The sequence below is a fragment of the Bidens hawaiensis genome, unplaced genomic scaffold (genome assembly GCF_021521415.1).
Source record: "Bidens hawaiensis isolate Kalapana, Puna unplaced genomic scaffold, B.hawaiensis_p1.1 tig00014730_1, whole genome shotgun sequence".
Taxonomy (NCBI): Eukaryota; Viridiplantae; Streptophyta; class Magnoliopsida; order Asterales; family Asteraceae; genus Bidens; species Bidens hawaiensis.
In genome coordinates this window covers 10,350-19,643 of record NW_027492295.1, presented here as the reverse complement: position 1 = coordinate 19,643, position 9,294 = coordinate 10,350, and the positions used below count along the sequence as shown (strand labels likewise).

The window sequence follows — 9,294 nt, the reverse complement described above, 5'->3', positions numbered from 1 at the left end:
TGTTTTATTTTGCACATAGTGTAAATTTTGAACCCCCACCCACCCACACACACTCCACCCCAATCGCGTGCACGACCCCGTTGCATTTTCGTCCCAAGCTTTACTACTGAGTGCAAGTATACGAAACGAAAAAAAAGAACACAATGACAACATTTTGAATACATCAAATATGTTATATATAGTGTAAATGTTACTACAACTAGAGTTATTTTAACGACTTTTTGGTGCATTTGGAAGGCGATGAACAAAGCTGTATTCAACGGAAAGTCCAAGCAGCTCTCTGAAGTGTTGGAGCGGATCAAGTGTTTAGTTTTTCTATGGATTAAAAATAGGTCCATTTTCAAATATTTGTCTTAGAAAAATTGGTGTAACTTTTCGTTTTAGTCTTGTATTATTTGGCATCTAGCATCTTGTTAGTTGTGTCATTTTAATGAAAGTTGTTCAAGAAAAAAAAACTAAGTAATTATAAAATCACCTATTTTGAATCTGGTAGAAGTCAAATTTGAGTATATATTTGCATAACTAGCATAATTATTTACATAACTAAAGTAACTAACCAATCATAATTAGAGTAGTTGTTTGTATAACTAAAGTGATTATGTAACTAGATATAACTAGAGTATAATTATTTTGTTTAATAGTAATTACTCATTTCATTTTAACACGCTCTCTAGCTTATTTACAAGCACCGCATCTCTTTTTTTCCCTTTGATCCGCACACTTCTCAATTCTCATGTTTATTTGCAAGTACATGTAATGTAGCGATGATAAAAGTATTTGCAATTTTTTTTTGCTTTTCTTAATGCACAATTTGGTGGTTCATTCATGGGTTTTTTTTTCTAGATATTAAATAGAACTTTAGCCCAATAAGTTTCTCGGACTATTGAATTATTTGAATATCACAATTCACAAGTTCACAACATGTCCGTTCTGTTTACTTAAAACGGTCAGCTTTCTTGCATGCAAACATGTTCATCACACCGACTGAAACCTATTTAGTCGTGATTTTGTATGGTTCTCTCAATATATATTGTTTTTTTTCTATTTCTAATGAAATCATAATTTTATTGTGTGTTTTAACTATATTAGTTTTGTTATGTTCTCTGACCGACCCCATGGGTAAAAAAAATTGTAGATATGTAATTGCATATAATAATCGTATGTTTTCGTAATAAACTGCATTGCTACTTGCATTCAATAAAAACAAAGGCAATAAAAAAAGAAGATGCTTAGCAAATATAAATAGTGTTAAGTCAAGCACAACTTAGCCAAGCATTTTACATAATATATTATGTTATAGAACATGGACCTTTTGGCACACCTAGAATATGTTTTATTAGGTGAGCTCCTCAATAACGTACAATTTGAAGTCCATTAAAAAAAAAGTTAAAATTATTTTGAAAATTACAAAATTCAAAATGTCTTAAAAGATATAGACAAATTTACACAGGAGGTGGGGGCAGATCTGGTACAAGGCATAGGGTAGTTCGGGTTATGCGGGTACACTCCTTTTGCTTTTACGAGTAGTTGCAACGGGTTATACAACCTGAAAGTGAAAAATGATTGTTTGTGTGACTGAACATTGTGTGTTTGGTTAGAAGATTTGGGTATACATGGAATACCGACCCACCAATTTGGGTTCATTTATGTAGTTTTTTGGTAGTTTTGAGTTGTCTACATGTGACGAGTTGAGAGATTTGGGTCATTTGTTTATTTCGAGTTGTACCCCCACCTCGCTAAAAGCACACAAAAAAAAGATAGTCAAGGACACCAACTCCCCTTAGATGGTGAACAACTACTGATGGGAGAGGTACAACCAACCACGATACTTAACTTAATCCAACACAAATCATTGTACAACTCTATTTGCATTACTTACAGGTCTTTGTAGAGGACTGGTTTGTCAACTACAAGTCAGCGTTGAAGTTGGTTTGACTTTGGTTTTTAAGGGAAGAAAAAAAAGGCTTTTTGTAGATATAGGTTTCACTTGCTAAACCACTTTCCAGTTTTTTTTTTATATTAAAATATCCAATTAATAAAACAAGATATGGTCACATAAATATATGAACTTAGGGGCTGTTTGTTTACATCTGAATGGAACCATTCAGATGTATACATCTTATTCATTCAGACTGTTTGGCTCCATACAGAAAAACATCTGAAAGATGAAAATTAGGTCTGAATCATTCAGACTTGATGTTGCTGCTGAATGGGACAGATGCTCATTCAGATCTGACTCATTCAGACCTGAATGAACCAAACAACCCTTTAGTTAAATGGGTCGGCATGGGTCGGTTTGGGCCGACCCTCATGGGTTTTTAGGTTGACCTATTAAATTTATACCGTTTAGTTAATATGTACACTTATCATAACTTAAGTTTGTTGGGTGTTAGGTTATGCGGTATAAAACAGTTTTAGAGAAATTTGTAACTTTGCTATATATGTTGTACAAAGTGATAGGATGAAAATGAAAAATCCATGAGTTGTATAGCCTTCACAAATAATATATTTGCACAAGGGACAGTTGGAGTTAGATAGATGCATGTGTTATTGTTGAAACCTAAGTCCACCTATACCAAATCAGCTTATTTCACCAAACTAACCTAAAACACTACCCCCAACCACCCCCATACATTTCATCCTTTATAAGCAAACTACCCTCTCTTGTTCCCAACAGTCCATACCCTTAACAACAGTTTTATAAAACCTTTATTTGAAATGGGACTAGACTTAAGAATGGTGCCTTTGTGTTGTATCATGGTGCTAGCAACCATGTCTCTATCAACCTATGCTCAAACATGTTCCAATTACGCGTTTGCAAACAACGCGGTGTTTAGTTCTTGCAACAATCTCCCGGTTTTAAACTCGTTTCTACACTACACATACAATCCGTCTTCACAAACGCTCTCAATCGCATACCGTCACACAAACTTTGATTCTTCTAAGTGGGTTGCATGGGGGATTAATCCGACTTCTCAAGGGATGGCTGGATCACAAGCACTTGTTGCATTCCAACAATCTGATGGAAGCATGCGGGTGTACACGTCACCCGTCACCGGTTACAACACACAGTTGGCGGAAGGGGATCTTAGTTTCCCGGTTTCTGATTTGTCAGCCACTTATTCAAATAATGAGATTATTATTTTCGCGACGTTGGGTTTACAAAACGCGACGGGTGCTAACATGAATCAAGTTTGGCAAGAAGGTCAACTATCCGGGAATGCGCCTATGCCACATGCTACATCAGGTGATAATATTAGGTCTATGGCAACTTTAAATGTTCTTTCAGGACAATCAGGGACTGCGGGCGGAGCATCAGGAACCAGTTCTAAAACCAAGAAACGAAATGTAAGTTATCGTATTTAAAATAGAGAGGGAGGGAATTGAAAATGAGCAGAGCCACCCGTGAGCTACTCAAGATGGGCTCGTTAAGAGTTCAGATCGAGTCGACCTTAAACGAGCTTGAGCTTAAAAATAAGCACGTTAATAAACAGGCTCAAGCCTAAAAATAAGCTCGTTAATAAACGAGCCCGAGCTTTACTTATGTTGCCTGTGTAGACTTACGAGCCTTAATACTATATAATTTTTTAATATATTATTATACAAAATTATAATAAACTAAATAACTTTTACTAAGATATAAATAAAATCAAAGTTCTAAATTTATATAAAAATAATTATAAATAAATCAATAATAAACGAGACAAGTAAAGTTACTCACGAATCGAGCATTAAAACTAAGACTCGAAATGAGCCGAGCCCAAACTCTGATAAGTTAAATGAGCCAAGCTCGAGCTTAGACGAGTTCAAGCTTGGCTAGACTCATTTACACCCCTATATTAAAATTTAAAGTTAGGTGTGTGGACTTTCATAATGACTAAATTTGGGGCTTTTATAGATTCATGGAGTGCTAAATGCAATTAGTTGGGGTATCATGATGCCACTTGGAGCTATAATTGCAAGATATTTAAGGGTGTTCCAGTCAGCTGACCCAGCTTGGTTTTACCTTCATGTTACCTGTCAAATCTCCGCTTACATCATCGGCGTTGCCGGATGGTCCACCGGAATCCGGCTCGGTAGCCAGTCTCCAGGCATCCAGTTCACATCTCACAGAGTCATCGGCATCATCCTATTTTGCGTAGCCACCCTTCAGGTACATTTTACCTAATATAAACAGAATAACTGCCCTATACATGTAAGGTAGTGAGGTACAACGAGTGATTCACTCGGAATCATCCACAAAGCATATTAACTGTTTGTACATTACAGGTTATTGCATTGCTCGCAAGACCGAAGAAGGAACACAAACACAGGATATTCTGGAACATCTACCACCACTCACTCGGTTACACCATCATCATTCTAGGCATAATTAACATATTTAAGGGCTTTGATATCTTAAACCCTGAGAAGAAATGGGAAAGAGCTTATACTGGAATAATTGTTGTTCTAGCTATTGTTGCAGCCATTCTAGAAGCCTACACATGGTTTGTAGTTTTAAAGAGGAAGAAAGCGGCAAATGCTGAGAAGATGACAAACGGCAATGGATATGGGAATAATGGGCACTATCCTTATACTGGAATGACTCATGGGAGGGTTTAAGTAAAAGTCGTATTTACTAATGATTTTTCTATGTATCATATTTTGTTTCAATGTTTGTTTATTTTCCCTTTTAGAGTCTGAATTATAATTAAGTTAAATGGTATGCTGTTAGACCTATCTCCTCATTGATTATGAGGAGATTAGTGTTGTATTTATTTTCATTTTGTTCTTCATATATTAAGCAATCATTTCTTTCACATATATTTCATACCTAAAAACAAGCAGGCTAATAAAATATCACAGATTAATTCATTATAAAATCAAAAGGGCGAATTAATGAAAACTACTTATTTGCATGAAAAGAATGCATTATGAGTTCAAAGAATATGTCCATGCAATGTTGCACTTTATGGTCCATGAAATATCAAGAGAACTTAACTGCTAGAGTCAAACTTTCAGGGCAGTTGCCTATGCTGACTGTTGTAGTGCCTCAATAAATGCCACTTTGACTAGCGGGTTTGAAGCTGCTATTCGTTGAGTTGTGATATCAAATTCATTGCCCGATCTGTGATAGCATAACAGTCAGCATTAATAAAGCAAGAAAAGAGGATTTACAACATAGTTATTATTATATTCTTACGGGTCAAAGATGACTCCACCAGCTTCTTTAACAATCACAACTCCTGCGGCAACATCCCTAGAGAGAACCAAAATCATAACCACAATTTATACAAGAATAAAAAAAAGATGTTCTAAAATGGGCGAGTTAGATAACGCATAATTTTCATAATTATTGTATAGGTCGGGTCGACCCAACACGCCTTCTAAAAATATAAAAACTTATAAATAGTTTCCCAAAAACCATACTATATCAGTAAAGATTTTGGCAACTTTGAGCCATTTGGCCAACTTCATTTTGAACAGATTTGTTTTTTATTTAACATTTAACCCTTTAGAGATAAAACATAACTAACAAACGAAAGCCAAACAAAGTACTTTCATACCAAGGTCCACCAAATCCGAGCTCATAAAACAGATCAATCCTTCCACATGCAACCCCACAAAGACCCAAAGCACAAGAGCCCTCCATCCTGATTGATCTTACCTGATTATATAAAAAAACATGATATGATAATTGCAGCCATTGAAAACCTCAAACAAAGGCAAATGCTTTGGATTAACCTTGTAAAGTAGACTATTGATCCTATTTGTAGTCGCATCCACGGTGGCCTTATCACGCTTGGTTCCAACCTGCACTTTGACGTTTGAAAGTGTTAGTTTATATTCATACTTTCATATTACAAGTAATAATATTTAGGTATTATATGGACCATCTATTTCTAATGAAGTACAAAAGATATTGTCACTTGGATGATATAATCAAGGTAAAAGTTACCTCGGTGGTAAGAAGACATGTCACCAGATCAGATTGACTAGATACTGCAATATGTGATAAGAACCATTAGAGCATGAGCAAGCTATTAATTACAAAAATACATGTCGATTAGTAAGTTATACCTACCTTTGATAGGGTTTCCATTAAGGAAAGCGCCTTTTCCATCAATAGCGGTGAAAAGCTACAACTCAAATCACAAACTAATTAGTTATCTACACAAAACGTGTTGCCTACTTACATTATTGTGGCATTATAGTAATTCTAACCTCATTCATGATTGGATTGTAAACAACACCGACTACTGGGACCTTTTTAATGGTAAGACCAATAGAAACACACACGAAGGGAAACCTGCAAATGGCATGTTTTTGGAACCCAATTAGTGACTAACGTTTTAATCAAATGTTGCTCAACATGTGGTGAATTCAACTAAAGGTTTTATACAGTACCCATGCACAAAGTTGGTTGTTCCATCAAGTGGATCAACAATCCAAGTTGGTTCATCTGTCAGCTGACTTACACCATTAGCAGCAGTGGTTTCTTCTCCGATAAACTAGAGTTTGTAATAGGTTGACCAAGCGGTAAAAAAACAGTTAACAACTTTACGTAAATAACCCTAAATTAAACTAGTAAGTACAATGCACGATCTTTAACCTTGTGGCTTGGGAAATGCTGCTTTAGATGATTAAATATGAGATCTTCACAACCTTTGTCAGTTTCTGTTACCAAATCCACCTGCGTTGTGAGAACCAATGAGATTGTAAACGAGTGTGCTGCTAAATTAAAATTAGATCATTTAACATCTTGGCACTGTACACAAGGAATGAAATTACATTTAATTTGTAATTTTTGTATTCATTCCATTTTATCCTTCAGTTTCACTAATCCTACACGAGCTATAGGATTAAGCTTATTTAAAGGTTTATGAATCCTAAATCATTTCCATTAATCAATCTGATGCCCCTTAACACTATAAGAAGATCAGTCCTACTACTATCAATAACAACTGAAACAATCCTAGACGATAATATTTAGGGAAATTGGATTTTAATAATCCAAACTATAACATAATGGCCGATAAAAATTCATACTTACACTTTGACCGATGATAATCTAAACTTTCACTTTTATCACAGTAGCATAATTAGGGTGCAAATAAGCCAAGCTACTCGAGATCGCTTGTGAGCTTGATCTAGCCGAGCTTAAACGAGCTGGCAAGAGCTTCACTTATTGAGCTCGAGCTGGCTCGAGAGCCTAAAAGAGCCTTTCATTAATATAACTTTTATAATATATATTTAACAATTATTAATTAATCTTTTTAATAATATGATCAAATGACTAAACAATATATATATATATATATATATAATTATAAATGAAGAAAATAAGTAAAAAGTAATTATAGATATAGAAAAAATAAATTAAGAAATAGTAAAGGAGCCGAACTCGAGCTTGAAAAACTACCCACGAGCCGAGCTCGAGCTTTAGAAATATAGATCAAAACGAGCCAAGCTCAAGCCTAATCATCATAGAATTACACTCGATTACTCTCACAATAATGAGTATGAACAAAATGTAGAAAAGCGCAAACAAGATCGAGTTAAATCAAATGTAAATCGAGTTGATGATTATGCTGTTGACATTGTTGTTGGCAACAAAACTGAAAGTTGGGATTATTATCGGGCAACACGTGATAAGTTATAGTTTGGATTATTAAAATATATCTAAAGTATAGAGAAAGACTGATTCCAACATATAAGATCTGAGAAGATGAAAATGAAAAAGGAGAATAAATATATACCGATCCTTTATGCTCCACATTCTTAGTCTGGTAAAATCCTTTCCGAATAACCTGATTGATATACGCCAGAATTAAACCAAAATGAATAAAGTAAAGCCCTAGATATATACAAGTGCAAACTAACTAACTAACCTCTCCAGCTTTCTTAGCTACATCAACTGCGACGTTGAGAAACTGATTGAGTGAATCTGTGATTTGAATGATTAGATGAGAAATTAGCAGCAAATAGAAGAGAAGAGAAGAGGAATTGTACCGTTTTCTGCCATGTAGATGGAGAAGACAAGGATCGAGCGAGTGATATGTTGTAGATGCGAAGAATATCCGGTATCTATGCAACTGTACAAACAAAATTTCCACTCACACCTCTTCATCTTTTAAATTTATTATTTATTTTCCTTTTCTGGAGTAAAGTTGTAGCCTTTAAGGCAGGGCCGGCCCAATAGGTTTAGGGACTAAAGCAAGGCTCCAAATCTTTTGGGCCTTCATTTAAAAAACAATGTATTTGGAATAGATATATTATTTGTTCCATGTTTCCTGTTGTGCTTCATTGGTGTGGTCTGTTGGTAGAGTTGCTGTCTTGCCAACATGATGACCTGTGTTTGAGTCCTGCAGCAACTTTTCTTTTTTTTTTTTTTTTTATAATTGCAATTGCATATCCTTCTACTTAGGAGGGGACATGCCAAAAATTTGAGTTCTCAAATAGAAAAATATGTCATTTTTCATGAAGTTTGGTGCAACGAGTGTTTATAAAGAACATTCATGTAAAAGAAACTAACATGTCTTAATTCTTAGGCATATTCTTATTAGTTTGTTTTATAGATCTTCCATTGAATACCTATCTAAAAGTGGTCATAAATTAATTTGTTTCTTGGAAAGATTTGTTTTTCAATGCCCTATTTATGCATTTCATTTTTATTTTTATTTTTTTTATGCCCTCTGTCTAGTTTTTTGTCTAACACTTGTATACAAAATGGATATTCTTATTTTGTTACTTACGCGATCATACCCAAGACATTTATGTATCAAAGGTTACAAACATAACTCATAATGAAATTTAATATATCGAAATTGGTAACCAAAGAAAAACAATGCAAAAAGGCCCATATTTTTTACTTCGCTTTAGGCCTCCAAAATTGTTGGGCCGCCACTGCTTTAAGGCGATATGCAGTGGAGGAGCTATAAAATGTGGCGTTTTGTATTATGTGACGTTCAGTCGGTAAAGGATGGGCTTTTGTTTTTGGGATGTAATGGTGTTGTGGCTATATATATATATATATATATATATATATATATATATATATATATGTATAACACAAACATATATATATATATATATATATATATATGTATAACACAAACAAATATAATAATAATAAAAAGAAAAGGAAAGCTGGCGACAAATAAATCCCTCTATCTCCCCACATTTCGCGGGGGGGGGGGGGGGGGGGGGGGGGGGGGGGAATGCTCGCCCTTCATCGCCGGAAATTTTAGCCCACTACGGGTGGCCTAAGGGTGGTCTCCATCGCCGGAAATTTTAGCCCACTACGGGTGGCCT

The 9,294-nt window shown here is 35.0% G+C and overlaps 2 protein-coding genes across 2 annotated transcripts; one reads left to right on the top strand and one right to left on the bottom strand.

Annotated features, from left to right (window-relative positions):
- The first annotated feature begins 2,671 nt into the window (after positions 1–2,671).
- LOC143547558 (cytochrome b561 and DOMON domain-containing protein At5g47530-like) lies at positions 2,672–4,799 on the top strand. Its single transcript, XM_077038955.1, has 3 exons — positions 2,672–3,348; positions 3,899–4,153; positions 4,270–4,799. Exons 1-3 carry the CDS (start codon positions 2,719–2,721, stop codon positions 4,600–4,602), a joined length of 1,218 nt encoding a protein of 405 aa, XP_076895070.1. The 5' UTR covers positions 2,672–2,718; the 3' UTR covers positions 4,603–4,799.
- Positions 4,689–8,048, bottom strand: LOC143547560 (inositol-phosphate phosphatase-like). Its single transcript, XM_077038956.1, has 12 exons — positions 7,993–8,048; positions 7,872–7,927; positions 7,740–7,790; positions 6,593–6,673; positions 6,388–6,491; positions 6,205–6,289; positions 6,065–6,119; positions 5,939–5,982; positions 5,725–5,793; positions 5,547–5,647; positions 5,183–5,239; positions 4,689–5,107 (listed from the first exon to the last, which is right to left on the bottom strand). Exons 1-12 carry the CDS (start codon positions 8,003–8,005, stop codon positions 5,011–5,013), a joined length of 813 nt encoding a protein of 270 aa, XP_076895071.1. The 5' UTR covers positions 8,006–8,048; the 3' UTR covers positions 4,689–5,010.
- Between the last annotated feature and the right edge of the window lie 1,246 nt (positions 8,049–9,294).